Source organism: Phalacrocorax carbo, chromosome 7 (genome assembly GCF_963921805.1).
Source record: "Phalacrocorax carbo chromosome 7, bPhaCar2.1, whole genome shotgun sequence".
Taxonomy (NCBI): domain Eukaryota; kingdom Metazoa; phylum Chordata; class Aves; order Suliformes; family Phalacrocoracidae; genus Phalacrocorax; species Phalacrocorax carbo.
The window spans coordinates 40,244,308-40,259,187 of NC_087519.1; the positions used below are offsets into that span (position 1 = coordinate 40,244,308).

General features: G+C 46.5%; 1 protein-coding gene and 1 long non-coding RNA gene across 2 annotated transcripts; one reads left to right on the forward strand and one right to left on the reverse strand.

Annotated features, from left to right (window-relative positions):
• Positions 1-376: 376 nt before the first annotated feature.
• On the forward strand, positions 377-3,794 carry LOC135314379 (uncharacterized). The gene is made up of 2 exons (XR_010373879.1): positions 377-750; positions 2,566-3,794. It is a non-coding gene; the product is annotated as an uncharacterized LOC135314379 (long non-coding RNA).
• Positions 1,749-14,172, reverse strand: LSG1 (large 60S subunit nuclear export GTPase 1). The gene is made up of 14 exons (XM_064457619.1): positions 14,020-14,172; positions 13,818-13,935; positions 13,418-13,538; positions 12,738-12,824; positions 11,787-11,873; positions 9,605-9,665; positions 8,711-8,887; positions 7,358-7,783; positions 6,968-7,069; positions 5,992-6,135; positions 5,554-5,677; positions 4,841-4,920; positions 4,025-4,198; positions 1,749-2,675 (listed from the first exon to the last, which is right to left on the reverse strand). The coding sequence occupies exons 1-14, from the start codon at positions 14,098-14,100 to the stop codon at positions 2,496-2,498; spliced, it is 1,962 nt and encodes a 653-aa protein (XP_064313689.1). The 5' UTR covers positions 14,101-14,172; the 3' UTR covers positions 1,749-2,495.
• Between the last annotated feature and the right edge of the window lie 708 nt (positions 14,173-14,880).

Consider the following 14,880-nt stretch of genomic DNA (forward strand, 5'->3'; position numbering starts at 1 on the left):
AAAGAACAGACTGGAGCCAGCTGCAGCCCACACACTCCCTCTACATGCTCAAGGCACTTTAAGAAAGCAACACTCAAAAATGGAAACTTGCTTTCTGTGGAAATCAACGGGAACAGCAGAGAGGCTCCTTCAGCAGGTGGCTGGGGCAAAGCACAAGGTCTCCTTTGTGCAGGCTCCTGACAACAGAGCAGCCCCCACATTGCCTCACACCTGCCAGCTGCTTGCATGCACTGTATTGAGCTGTCAACAGTCCGGCTGGCATTCCCTGGCAAGGGTAGGGCAGAGCAGATGTGGTACAGCAACAGACAAAACCACCACAGGAAAGCATTATTTTAACCACAATTCTTGCCCAGTACCTAGTTTGCTCACTGCTCAATAGCTGCATAAAATACTAACAATCGTTTAGGTCCACAACTCTTGTTTATGGTCCTCCTTCTATCAAGGCAAGAGTCCTTTAGCACAGCAAGGAGCAGTTTGCATTTAACAAACCCGAGCAAACATTATTTGCTCAGTCGTATTTACATTATCCTCCCTGCACTCATGCAAACACTGCAAGAGGTTTGGCAGGTCTTGCGGCCAAAGGTTTCTGAGAGCAACAAGCAGAGTCATCCTGAGCCTCAGGCCCTACGGATTGCTGTTATTCACTAGATTTGGAAGGGTCTACACCAGGACCCAGCCTGTCCAGCAAGGAGGGCTCATGGAGGCCCAGCTGGCAGGAAAGGGCTGATAATGCAGAAGACGACGACTCAGGTATGTGCAATGAGAACAAAGAATTGAAAATGCTTTGAAGGAGAGAAGTAGAAGAGAAAAAATATTTTAAATCTTCAATAAAGGATACTACAACTTCAGTTTGATGGGCAATTTGACAGATAGTAGCTTCACAAAAGACAGGACAAAAATAAATGGGCATTTCTAAGCAATCAGGTTCCTGAAGTATTATAACAGACAAAAGCAGAAACCATTTCTCCTAGGAGGGTGAGAAAGTCTGATCAGAGACTGATTTGGCTAGGGCACAACCTCTTCAGGAAACAAAGGCAAAAATCACCTTCTCCATGAGAACCAGATTAAATAGTCTCTCCTGAGAATCTACTTTCCACTATGGTACACAGACCTAAAATACCATATTCATTCAGTATAATTATGCTTTAGTTTTACAGGTGGCAGGGAAATATCTTCCCTCCAGTGATGTAATTAAGAATGTGAGAGCAGGGGCTCTAGGGGAAGGAGGAGCCAAGGTGAGAGCTCTGCTGTCAGGGGACCCTCTGCACACACAGTGCAAACTGGCTATACAGGACAAGCACAAAGGGTCACAAAGCCAAAATCAGCTTAGTTGCACGCCCCACATCTGCTGTGGCTTTGCTCAGCAGTGGCTTTCATCCCTCCATCCACACTTAAGGCCTGAAAAGTACAAAATTACAAGGCAGCAATCCTGGGGTTTTTTTTTTGTATCAGAGACCAGTGTCGTCCATCACTCTGCTTTGCCACCTAAAAAGAAAACACAACTTATCTTTGTGAGCCTTTCCAGTCCTATCATTACTCCCTGCTCTGGACTAGGAATGAAGAGCGCTGACCAAGCAGACAAACATTTTCTCAGCAGGGCAACCAAGGAGTAAATCTTGCTTAAGTATGACCCTAAGTACAGTCTTTTTAGTGTCAACTACTAATGTACGCATTAAAATTTGCTGTTACAACACTTCTGCAACTAGGTCAATGCCTAACACGTCAATAAGGCAAAACATGACGCCATATAGGAAGTAAAATCTCAGATATATTTAAGGACATATTAGCACCAGATTTTTGGCTAATCACACAGAGCTAATGTTTTAAAATACCAACGGGAAGTCACACAGAAAAACAACTGATGCCAGCTCAATGTAAAGGAGGTAAAAGCAGCATTTTCCTTGCATGGTGTGCTGTGCTCTGCTCTGCCTTAAGCTGGGAGACAGGGAGTAGTTTCAGCACCAGGTTCTACAGAATAGGGCTGGTACAGCAGAGAAGGAAGAGGGAAATGAAGATCCTTTTACCTCAATTTTCATAACGCTAAGATGTTCTGTCAAATCAACAAATAAATGTTAAAAAAGAGATGAGCAATAGCATCTCAAAACATAACAAACATCACTCATTGAGATTCAACTGTTTAAAGATCTTTAGCCAGTTTTACAGGGCTTACTCTGATCCCAACAGCTATAAAATACATCCTTTATGGAAGGAAAACACACTCCCGCATGGCTCCATCTGCTCCCATTGAAAGGATGTTTCAGCAGCAGTCAAATGTCTGGGCTGGCTTCCAGATAACAGGAACAGCCAGGTCTCTTTTGTTCTTGGAAGGGATGAGCTCCAGCAATCAGAGCCCACTCTTATCCCCTGCCCAGGCCAATCCACAGCACAGAGCTCCCAGGTGAGCTAGCAGTGCCCACTTATCCTTTTTCCCCTCAGTTCAGGCTCGCAGGACAGTGCAGTCCCTGCCCTGTAAAGGCCAGATACCGGTGCCACAGCTAAGCCTCTAGGTGCTTAGTGATCCTGCGAATTTTCTCCTTCTTGTTCCTGTTTCCATGTTTTTTCCAGGGCTTTCCTACCACATTCCCAGAATTGGGCGCAGTCACAGGGACGAGGCCGCTGCCAGGGCGGTATCCCATTGCAGCCCGGACCCCTTTCATCAGGGCACGAACGTTCTCCTGGAAGAAGAGACATAATCACCAGTGACTGATGAGAAGGTATTTAACCACAAGGAACTGCGATATATGACTACAACCAGACACAGGCAAGCTCAAACCTTGCAAAGACCTTTCCTGCAGCTCTGGAGCTGGGGGCTGAGCAGGTCACACCACACAGCTACGTCAAAGCCTGCCAGCACGCTCCAGTTCTGTCTGCAGCCATGCCTCGCTGTGCCAGGTCCTCGGCGTCTACCACTGCAAGCAGGGGCAGAGTGTCAAGAGACACTGAGCTCTGACAGACATTAGCTACGGCACTAGGACTGATTCTCTGATTCTCACAGTCTCTGCTTTGCACACAACAAATTGTCTTTGCAAATAAATCTGGCGTCTGTGAAAGCCAGAGACTAAAATAGCTTGCTCAAGTCTGGAGCGTGGGTAGCACTGCTGGGGCTCACAGCTCATTCCAGCATTTGGGGCAGCCAGAGGAAGAGTCTGGCAATCCAAAAAATTCTTTTCAGGTTGTAGCTTTCCGAAACAGCTCACTGCTTTTTGAAAAGGGCCTGAGTTCTTGTTTTCAATATGCACGACTATCTTTAGCTGTGCTGAAACAAATACTGTTCATATCCAGCTAATGAAGCAGAACATCAAGCACCACACTATCTGTGACCCATCCTCTTCACTGCTAAACACCCTGTTCTGATCTTTGTCAGGTATGCAGACATAATCGGTTATGGATCTGACGAGTCATTAATAAATCTTTTCAGTAGCATAGGGGCAAAACAGATCCCTGTGGGACCTAATAAGAAGCATACAAGTGAAATTCCCATTTTCCACTTTTTGAATTTTGAGATTTCTCAATTAGATTTTAAATCTGTGTTCTTTTCATCTGATTTCAGGTTCTGAATCAAAACAATCAGGGAGTACTAAATCAATTGTCTTACAGAATCTTATCATGTCCCCTAAATAAGTCACTGAGATGAAAGGAAAGTTAGTTTGAAGGACCTGTTAGTCCAAACCCATGTTCCTAGTCAGTTGCTGTTTCACACCACCCTCCTTTGTCTTTCTTCCCAGCCACTCTCCTGTTTGCTCAGGATTGATGTTAGGCCCATAAAGATGAGGGTTACTTCATTGAATTTTTTTTTTTTTTTAAAAAATCAACTATGCACCCTTCATTAGCTATCTTTCAGTCACCTAGGACATTCCCAGTGATTTAGGAGATAAAAAGAACGGAGAGCTCTTGGGTAGAAATTATGTGGAGATGCCAACAGCATATAACCCCATTAACAACCCTCAGAGTTATTTTTTCCAGTAACTATGAAACAGATGTGCTGCTGTAAAAACTCCTAGAATAAATCTCCTCCAGAATTTACCTGGTGGAAAAATGTTTTGTCCACCACATTTTCAATTTGTTTTGCTTTGGTATTCTTCTCAGGCTTCACGTGTCCACTGGCTTGCACAGTTCTGCTCTCTGGGCATCCTCGATGCTGGTGCTGAAAATCATTTGGGTCAATGCCAGGAGGTGGATGGCAATATAACAGCTTCCCCTGTGAAAGCAATGGGATACAGTTATTACAAAAAAAACTCAGAGAGAGACCTAGAGAGGAAAGAAAACAAGTCCAGACCTAAGAAGGGCCCTGGAAGTCCAGGGCCTCAGGCTGGCAGACTATCAGTACATTTTATTCCTCCTCCCAGGCAACAACTGGCTTGACTTTTAAGTTAAAGCACCATTCTACCTCTACTTCAAATCACCATTTCCAGCCGCAACATCCAGCTGCAAACAATGCAGTGCAAAACTCTCAGAAGTACTGAAGGATCTTATTAAGAAATACTCAAAAATAAGTTGCTGAGAGGGGCTGGAGTAGCTTGAAGTATTACAGTACTTGTAACTGCAGTCCTTCGCACCAAAAACTGATCCAACTGTACAAAGTGGGTTTGTTTCCTGAATATCTGCTACCTATTGTAGGGATATGATAATTTATTTAGCTAGCACCTTGTTTTTAAGCAATCATCTTTTTAAGAGTAAGCAGCAGGAGAATTTCATTTATTCCTTTAAAACATAAAAATAGCCTGATGTAATGAGTACTTTAACATACACTGATTCACTTTCTCGTGCTTCTTCCTGCTCCAGTGAAACATTTAATTCACCTCCTAGCAGGAAAGAAAACCCAGATGTAGGAAGCACTTACACTGACATAGTCTTTTAACACATATCGAGCTGATCTTGGCTGGTCTGGCTGTCCATGAGCTGTCATAAAGCCTCTCATGTCTGGAAAACAATTCCAAAGCACATTCTGTGTCAGTACAACAAGAGAATTAATACACTAATCTCTGCTGCCTAACTGCACATCTGTATCCCTTCTCAAAAAACTCCCTTAGAAAGAGGCTTCTGTTGGGGAAAGCAGGGAAAAAAAGGGAACGTTGCTGACTGTAGAGGTACTGCAGAAACATCCTAACCTGAAAGGAATGAGAGCTGACATCTCCCTACCAGCAGGTTTTCTGGTGATCTTTTATTTTTGTTTTAAGGCCAGAGAAGATTAATTGGATCAGAGAATCTGACAAGGGAGATAAACCTTCACGGCATTCTTTGAAGCCTAATTCAAGACACAGTTGATGGGAGGCTATCTAAAAGGATGAGAGCACCACACTACACAGACTGGCAAGGCACTTCACCAACATCCTCAACACAATCACTACATCTATTGGACAAAACTGGCAAAGCACACTGCAACAAACACATGAGATCAGCTTTTAACAAAGGCCCTTCCTGAGCAGAGGGCAAGTTCTAATGGGGAAGTCCAATGCATGACAAACCCAAGCTGGGCCTAACTTTAAAAAGTTCTCCATGTTCAGGACCGTGCACACAGTGTAGGTGACAGGTTTTAAAGGGATCATCACTCACATCCATATGCTGTTAGCAGCTCTTCAGCTGTTGGCTTTCGATCTGGATCTTCATCTTCCCTTGGCCTTATGATATTTATTCCATAGGTTGCTTCCAAAATGTTTCGCGGGATATGCTGGCAAACGTAAGCTAGTGAAGGAAACCACCTGGTGATTTTCAGCTACAGAACTAACCTTGCCCCAGTCACTCCAAGAGCACACATTAAGAATGACTTCTGGATTTTGTTGCACACTAGAAAAATGACGCAAAGCTGACAACAAGACAAACCTGAAATGAGATGGGTAAAGACCAACACAGCAGTGCTGTTTTATCCAATATGAGTCCCCACCACCCTCATCAGAAGAGCACATGTGCCCCTAGCAGGGCTGGAACACGCAACATTGCGTACTCCAGATCCAGCACTTGCAGACTCTCTCACAAACCCCACGCAAAGGATATTAGAGAAATGGGTGGGACATGGTCCCTCATCTGGTCTATAGGCAGAATTCCAGAACAAATCATTTCTGCCTTGGTAGAGATGAAAGATGGCATCACCAGACCAGGGCAATCACATAGGCACAGGCCAGGCTCCACATACAGGGTCTACACAATAAATAACCGATGAGTTCACCAAGGCAAGTCAGTGTCCATGGAGGAAAAAGGAATGAACAAAAACACCAAAATAGCAAACATACACATGGAACAAGGATGCAAATGAGAATAAGCAAAAATTCTACTAACATGGACATCTGCCCTGCTAGCCCCAGCCAATGAATTAAGGCAATGTGATGTAGAAGACAGCAGCGCTTCCAAGGTTCATAAATAAGGTGTCCAGATAGGGGCAGCAAGATCTTCAGCTCTCCAAACTGATGGGAGAGGAGAAAGCACTCCAGAAACCTTTAACTGTGCTGGACCTTTTGAAAAAGGTAGGAGATTACACAAGTACAAGTCCCACAAGGCTCATTATAGCACTGGAGTTGCTACCTCAAAATTAAGAGCTTGATCAATATGAAAACATCAGCATAGACTTATTCACAGCAATGACTGCGTACAAGAAGGATGGTTTGAAAGCTTGACCTTAAACTACAGAGAGGAGCACTCACTTTTCAGAGGTTCTTTCCTCATGACTGATGCTGAGGAACAAAAAGGGCCAAGCTACCTATATAAAATCAGGAGGTGGAAAATATCTCCCACTGCACAGCAGCTCTCATGAGCAACTCTCAAACTGCAGCAAGAGTTTGGAAACAAGAACTATAGTTTCAAAATTATATATATCAAGCTGAACCCCTCTCCAACCTAAACTGCTGGGCAGAGTTCAGGTTGGCAGATAGAGTTCTTGGAGTCCACCTGGTTACAATTCGTTGATAATGACACTCTCTTTCACTGAGGGGGTGGAAAAAAACCCCAACAGATCAATGCTCTTTGTTAGCAATACCTGAAAGTGTTTCGTACGGCCAGGAGTAGCAGACACTGACACCTTCTTATTTCCAAGGATTGTGTTGATGGTTGAACTTTTGCCAACATTAGGGTAACCCACCTAGATGACAAAAAAGTGGAATGGTAACAGTGATATAAGGCAGGGCAATGCCAGAAGACTGGCAGAGCTCTGACACAAAAGTACTTTAATAAAACATACTAAAAAAATTAAGGCAAGCAGTGGGGAACATTGAGCTCCAGGACCTTCAGAATTCATCTTTGCACAAAACCCTCAGTGATCTGTGCTTCCTAGTTTTTTTTACCCTTATAGGAAGCCCAGCTACAGGAAGGCATGTGGAATTAAAATTTTGTTTAAGCAAGTTCCATTTAAGCACAAAGTCCAACTCACCAGCCCAACATTTACTTCCCCATCCTTCACCCTTGGTCCGTTGTGCATGGTTTTGAATATCTCCAGCAGCTCACGTCTCTCTACCAGATGGCTGAAGTTCCTGATGTTCCTGTTCTGCTCCCACACTACATGCTGCACTGCAGCACCATCAGTCCTGCTTTCCATCCTCACTGGGTGAAGGATCTTTACTTTATCCCCACCTTCATCTTCAGAACAAGTTTGCCAGGCCTCCTCTTCATCATCTTCACAGTCTTCATATTCATCACTACTATCATCATCACTAACCAGAACTTGGTTTACAGTTTGCAAAGCACTGCCTGTGGGTATGCTTTCTGTGCTATCTTGTGCTGTGCCGTCTTCTTCTTGGCTGGAGCTTTCATCCTCAGAATCACTCAAGTCCTCTGCCACATCTTCAGTGTCTAGTTCCTGTGTGAACAGTATTTCATAGGTGAAATGTAAAGACAAAACCATTTTGCTTTAGTTCTAAACATTTCTTTAAAATAATTTCAAGCTGTCTTCTTTTCAGCCCAACTCTTTACATTTCTTCCCTGCAAACAGTTCACATTCAAAAAGGAAGACCTTTTCATAACAACAGTATTTTGACATTTCTTTCCAAAAAAGAAAACAGAGCCAACAATTCAGTCTCACTTTTAAACCAATCTGTAAAAAACATTTTATCCAAGGACTGTAACCCAGCTGGGTAGATGAGGTATTTTTGGAAGGTGATATGGGATATTCCATAGCAAAATAACGATGGCTGTAACAGATTAATCCAGTAAAACCTGCGTGTGGCACCTGTTGATAACACATAACTCAGGGCAGCAGCAAAGTTTGTTCCACTGGGCAAAGAAAGCTTGCAGATGCTTTACGTTTTCTAAGAAACGCTTCCCCTCCCTGAGAGAAAAAAATCCTCTGTACAGATAACCACATCCCTCACAGCATCCATCCCTCTTAGAAAGGACTCCAGTTCTGTCAATGAGTTAAGAGTTTGCAAACATATCTACAAGGGCTGTTTCTGTAGCTATGAATTCATAGCCTTAAGGAACAAATTTACATTCTACTTCAGTATTATTTATAATATCGTTAACTTTGAAACAGAAACTGCAAGCACTACGAACAGCAACTGAATGGAGTACAACTTCGTTCACCATTTTACTCTCCTCACTTTTCTCTCTGAATCCATCATTAAAATGCTGTTTTACAGTCACATAGGTCCTTAGAATAATCCTTCCTTGAGACAAATACTGTGCCTTTCCTAGAAAGGTGCTTAGGTGTATATCACAAGCATAACTACAAAGCAAGTTATCAGAGGCAGCCAGCACATATCCAGTTGGACTTGGTCATGTACAATACCTTTACTTCTCCGGACAGCCGTTTGCACTCTGCCAAAGCTGACCAGAACACCACCTTAACGCCCTCTTTCTCAAAGAACTGTGCCCAAGCATCCCGCTGCTCCTCAGTCAGCAAATCTGCTTTGTTTATCAGGATCATGTTCTCCTTGTCATTGCTGACTTCCTTAACGTAACCTTCCTGAAGAAAACAAGAGAAGGATCAGCTCGTGCTCTGGTTTGGACAACTCCTCCCCATAAGGTGATCTAAGAGCAGCAAGACAAGTTACCCCATCCAGCTCCACACAAGTGTAGCTAAGCCTGCTGTCCCCTGGGCTAGATGGGACTGGTGCTCAGCAGACAGCTACAAGGACTGATCAGATCATGCTGCAGGGGTTGTTTCTGGCCGTGTGTGCAAACACCTTGTCTGCTTAGTGCTACGACAAGATATCCATCAGACCTCACAGCAGGAACTCCTAAGATCAACTATTTGAGCGATTTCATATCTCACTGATGCACGGAGTTCTCTAGTCTATCATTAGAAAGTTGTCATTTCAATAACTTTTCATCCTTCACTTTCATTGCAGTAATCCTCATCCATTTTCATATTCCACTATGCTTTTAAACAGAACAATTCCTGTAAGCGCAGACACTCCTGGTGGGAAATAAAGAGCAATGTAATATCTGCAATATAACGCCTGCAGAACTGCCTCTAAATCCACAACATTCTGCGTGAAATATCAAAAAACATTGAAGAAAAAGAACTTGATGCCAGAATACTTGCACAAATAAATAAGATATCCAGTTAGGCACAACAGCAGACCAGCTTCAAGGTGGCTGAATGTGTTAAACAAAAAAGAAATCATATAAACTCTAAGAAATAAAATGAAGACAACATTCAAGAAAGTGGTTTACTTACCAGATCTTGGCATCTAAACAGAAGGGGATTTCTAGCATCTACTATCTGGACTACGATATCACTGCAAAAATAAAAAAAAGCCCCATAAAGTACTCTTCCTTACCTTGCCTCAAAGAAAGCAGCAAGGCACGTTACTTGCTTTTAGGTTTTGCTTGGAATTTTAATGGTTTTAACTGTATTATCCTACTAAGTACCTTTACTGAATTAACGAAGCACCTCAGTATCCCACATGCCCCAACAGAGCAACACTCATGCTACAAGACAGTACTACTGCACAGAATTTCTGCCTCAGTTGGCTAATTCTCCCGTACAGCCGGCAAGGGGAAAGGAAGCACACGAGTTCTGCCAACCCATCTACCCTTCAGAAATGCTCAGCAGCCAAGAACCAGAGTAGTGGTATTCTATCCTTTAGAACATTACTAAAAACTGTGATTTTATTTCTGATATTCTTTCTAGTCTCATCCCCAAACTGCAGCGGGGTGCCTACAGAGAGGAAGAAGAGGTGGTTTTTCTGCACAGCAAGATATTCTAGAACACTGTTGCCCCCTTTGCATGGAGCAAGACGTACAAAGTCTCCCACAAATGACCTGCACATTATAAGGGTTTGCTATCAGGCATTTTCAGAACTTCCTTTGTGCTCTTCTTGTCACAAAAAGCATAGAAGAGTGAAAGAATATTCTTAGACTCCAGTAAAATATGTTGATCCCCCATGCAAGCAAGGCCTCGCAAGAGTGCTTTTAGGTAACATTTTCCAAATCCAGACACCAGGCTGTTACCACATATATGAGCAACGCCCACCGGTTCTACACATGAATTAAACTGTACTGGCTTCAGACACCAGATGCATCCATGCTTCTTTTTTCAAAGGGAAGGGGAAAATTTAACTGCAGCCTCTTCCATTAGAATTTCTCCAGGCAGGTAATTTAAAATACTGGTGGCCATGTGCTGATTCTATTTGTTTGACAGGGATTTCTGTTAACTCAGGACAGCTTCAGAACACCATGAATTGAATAGAAGAATTTCATGCCTCACTAGGCAGTTGGTTACATATAAACAGAACAACAACAAAAAAGATCAATAAACCCCCCAAGGGATTAATTTAAAAGCCACATGGGTACAAAAAGGTACTGAACAGTTACAGAAATTGAAAGATCAATCCAAGAGAAAGCTGACACCATGGTGCTGGGATGGGACACAGAGAAGTAACTGAACCCCACCGCTGGGAGCTAGTTTGAAGCAAACACAAGAAAAGGCTGACAACAGATCAAATTATCTGGCAAAGTAAGGGACTGGACAACTTTTCCATTCAATTCTGAGACAGCATCCTCATTCTACATGAAATAAAAAGCTCCAACAGGAGTAGAAAGGCATTAATAACACATTCCAGCCACCTCAAAACACACAATACACTCACATTGCACAACATGATACTCTGCTGGATGCTCCCTATGCAGCCCTCTCCCAGCCAAACGCTGAGCAGCACCCAGCACAAAGCCACTTCTGTTAAAGTACCAGCTCACCATGACCTCACTGGTGAAGTATTTTTCAATTTTAGGAAAATCAGATGAGATGATCTCAAACTTAATTAGTAGTGAAATTAAATGCCCCAGTTAGATTAACATAGCAGATAGCACTCCTATTGTATTACAGCTTGGCAGAGCAAACAAAATGATTTGTGTGATATGACAGGCTGTTGTCTTTTGTGCACTGCTGCAATTTCTCTGTGTGGCAAGAGGCCAAGGATCAAGAGGCTCTTTCTTTCCCAATGTTATTTAGTTGATCTCCCTTGCCTCCTGCCCCTGAACATCAGGCTGCAGCTGTGTGGTTGACAAAGACAGCAAAGGGTAAATCTTGGCAAAAGACCCGAGAGACACATTCTCAAAAGAGGCCTCCCACACAAAGTTACTGGAAGAAGCCAAGAGCAGCAGCATCTGAAGAATCACCAGGGTCTCACAGCGAACCATCTGCAGAATCACAGTGCTGACAGCTAGTGTGCACCACCAAGCAGCTGCCCTTCTTCACGTCACATTTTGATCACTTGAAAATCACTTCAGTGCTGATAACAGAACATTATTGACTGTAATTGTTTTTCCTGTGTTCAGAGACCTGAAGCTCAAAACCTTTCAATTCAGGAAAACATATTAAATGTTACTTTTAAAAAGCATACATTAATATATTTTACCTTCTTTCAATGACTCTCCAAAGCTGACGCCAAAATTCCAAGTTTCTTTCAAACGGAGTTAGAATTAACTTTTTTTCTTCCTCAAGGCTAAGGCAAAATAGAAAAAAAGACATATTTGACTCATGTCAGACAGTAAGTACACCACCAGCCCTTCCTTAGATCCAGAAGGCTTTAGTTTCAGAAAGCGCTACCAAATCAGACTCATATAGTAGATCCTATTTCTGCTAGTTTTAGAAATAGACCAAGCGCCTGGGTAAACTGGTGTGACACTGGTTCAGCAGTGACACAGTGACTCCTGACCGCACCACTGGAAAAGTGGTAAACAATGGAAAGAGCAAAAACTCATCAAATATCTGCCCGTGAAATTTCAGAGCTGCAGGAATAGACCAGAGAAGTTATCCCAAATGCCAGCAATTATTACTCAATCGAGTACCACCTGGAAAAAAAATCATGACTTTGGAGATAGTACCTGAAGCGGCTCTGTACAACCCTTGACTTGCGTACACCACACCTGAATGACTTCACCTAGGGCAAGCGTGGGTTCGCAGGGTGCGAGCAGATACCACCAACTCTCCAGGCCAGCAGGTGCAGCGCCAGACCAGCACAAGCTGCTGTACACAGGCTGGCAGCACCACACTCTATTCAGAGCAGCGCTGTTGCTCTTAGAAGACATTCACCACTCCTCACCTTCACAGGCAAAAACAGAGCATCACACTCCATCCTCAAGAATTTTAACTGTAACCAATACAAGAACATGCACACACAAAACAGCTTTGCAGAGCTCACCACAAAGACGTGTCTGAACTGTGGCTGGGATGTCCAGCCTTCCACAACAAGTACAGGGAGCTACTGACGTTAGTTCAATCAGTCTGTAAGGATAAATACAACCCACTGCTTCCTGTGCCTCCAAACACCACCAGCTACTCACCCAGACACAAGTGGCATACTCACCGGGCAAGCTGTCGCCTCCATTCAAGAAAGCTCTCCCTCTCAGCTTGCTTCAAGTCCTCCGCACTGGTTGTCCTACTCCACTGTGGCCTGTAACAAGCACATTTTGGACTGAGTGGTCAGAAGCAGCAGTTAGACCTGTTACACTACTGCAGCAAACATCCATAAAGAACACAAGCACCACATATTCAGCTACACTGAGATGGTTATATTCCAGTTGTGTGTGCACCTGTTTTCAGCAGCTTTAAGTATACCTAAAAAGGTGTCCCTTCCCCTCATTCCTTCTAAACTCTACAAACTAAAAGGACGCTCCCCTATGCACACTAGATCTTGAAAAAACAGCTTTATGAGATAAGATTCGTAAGGCATTTAAGATGGAGGACTCATCGCTCTGTCCACCACACGCAGACCTCTGGAAAGGATTACTAGGTGGCCTGGATGCTCCAGCAGCACCAGGCTTTGAGCAGGAAACCCACACACTCAGGACAGAGGGACTGGGGCTGGCAGCACCCGCATGCAGGCAGGCGCCTGTGCTGCATGTTACAGCAGTCTCATGCAGGCTAGGCATGGCTTCCCAAAAACAGGGTACTGACAAAGCAGGGGGCTGTCCCTAGGCTTGCAGCCAGCGAGGGGCCGGGCCCCCTCAGCAGAAGAGGAACCAGGCCCGGCCCTGCAGGACTTGCCTCCGTGGGATGCGCAGGAACTGCCGGTTCTCCTCCTGCATCTGCCGGACGTGGTGGGCCTCCTGGGCCGTCAGCAGGCCAGTGCGGCTCTGCGCTGAGACGATCTGGATGTTCAGACGCTCTGCAGGAAAGGAGAGAGGGTCACCCAAAGCCACCTGTCCCTGTCCCGATCCCCACCAGCCCCCAGCCCTGCTGGCCGCTGCTGCCCCCCACCACCTTGCCCCTGCGGCCCCCAGCCCTGGCTCAGGACCCCAGGGCCGCTCCCGGGGTCCCCCACCTGGCCAAGCCCATTGCCAGCCCCAGCCCTACTCCCGCCCCCGGCACTCCGGGAGCCGGTCCTGGCCCCCCAGCCTCGGGACCCCTGCCCGGGACCCCCGCCCCACGGTCGCAGGCCCCTCACCGGCCTCGAAGCGGGTGCCGGCCAGCTCGGCCGTGGCCAGGAACTCCTCCAGCGGGCTCTGCTCCGGCGCAGACCGCAGCTCCGGGCCGCGTTCGCCCTCCACCTCGCTGGCATGCAGCTGCCGGGACAAGACGCCGCCGTCAGCCCGGGCCGCGCCGGCCCCCGGCCCCCCGCCCCGCGCCCCCGCCGCCCCCCGGCCTACCCACGCGGAGGTACCGCGGCGCTGCAAGCCCCGCTGCCGCTGCAGGCACCGGCCAAGCCCCACGCCCCGCTTCTTGCCCATGCCGCCGCCGCCGCCGCCGCCGCCCGAGACGGAAGGGGCAGGGGCAGCCGCCCCACTTCCGCGGCCCCGTCCTGATTCTTCCGCCGCGCCCCGCGCCCGCGGAGCAGCGTTCCGGGAAGGAGGGTTCCGGGGCGGCCCCGCGCTCCCCACGCCCGCCGCCGGGCGGCGCCGCGGCATCGGCACCGCCCCCGCCGCGACCGGGGCCGCCCGTGACCGGCCCCGCCGTGACCGGCCGTCCCGGGGCCGCCCGTATCCCGCCTGCCTCTCCATCGCCCCGTGCGTCCACGGATCGTCCCTCCGCACCCATCCACGCACTGCATGCCTGTCCAACTGTCCACCTGCACCCATGCACGTCCCTCTTTCCATCTCCATGCTGCCCTGCCTATCTGTCTACCCACCCCCACACTGCCCTGCCCTTCTGTCTGTCCATCCATCCATCCATCCATCCATTCATCCATCCATCCATCCATCCATCCGTCCATCCCTCCCTCCCTATGCTGCTCTGCCCATCCATCCATCCCTCCTTACACTGCCCTGCCCATTTGTCCATCCACCCCCATACTGCCCTGCCTGTCCATCCATCCGTCCATCCACCCATCCATCTACCCATCCATCCATCCATCCCCATGGCTCTCAGCACAGACACATGCCTCTCCAGCGCTCCCCCAGCCCAGCTCCAGCCCTCTTACTCCCACAGCAGCCACGAGCCCCACCATTAACACATGGCACTCAATAAACCCAGGGCACCTCTGAACGCTGCGCCCCGAGGCCTGTGCTGCT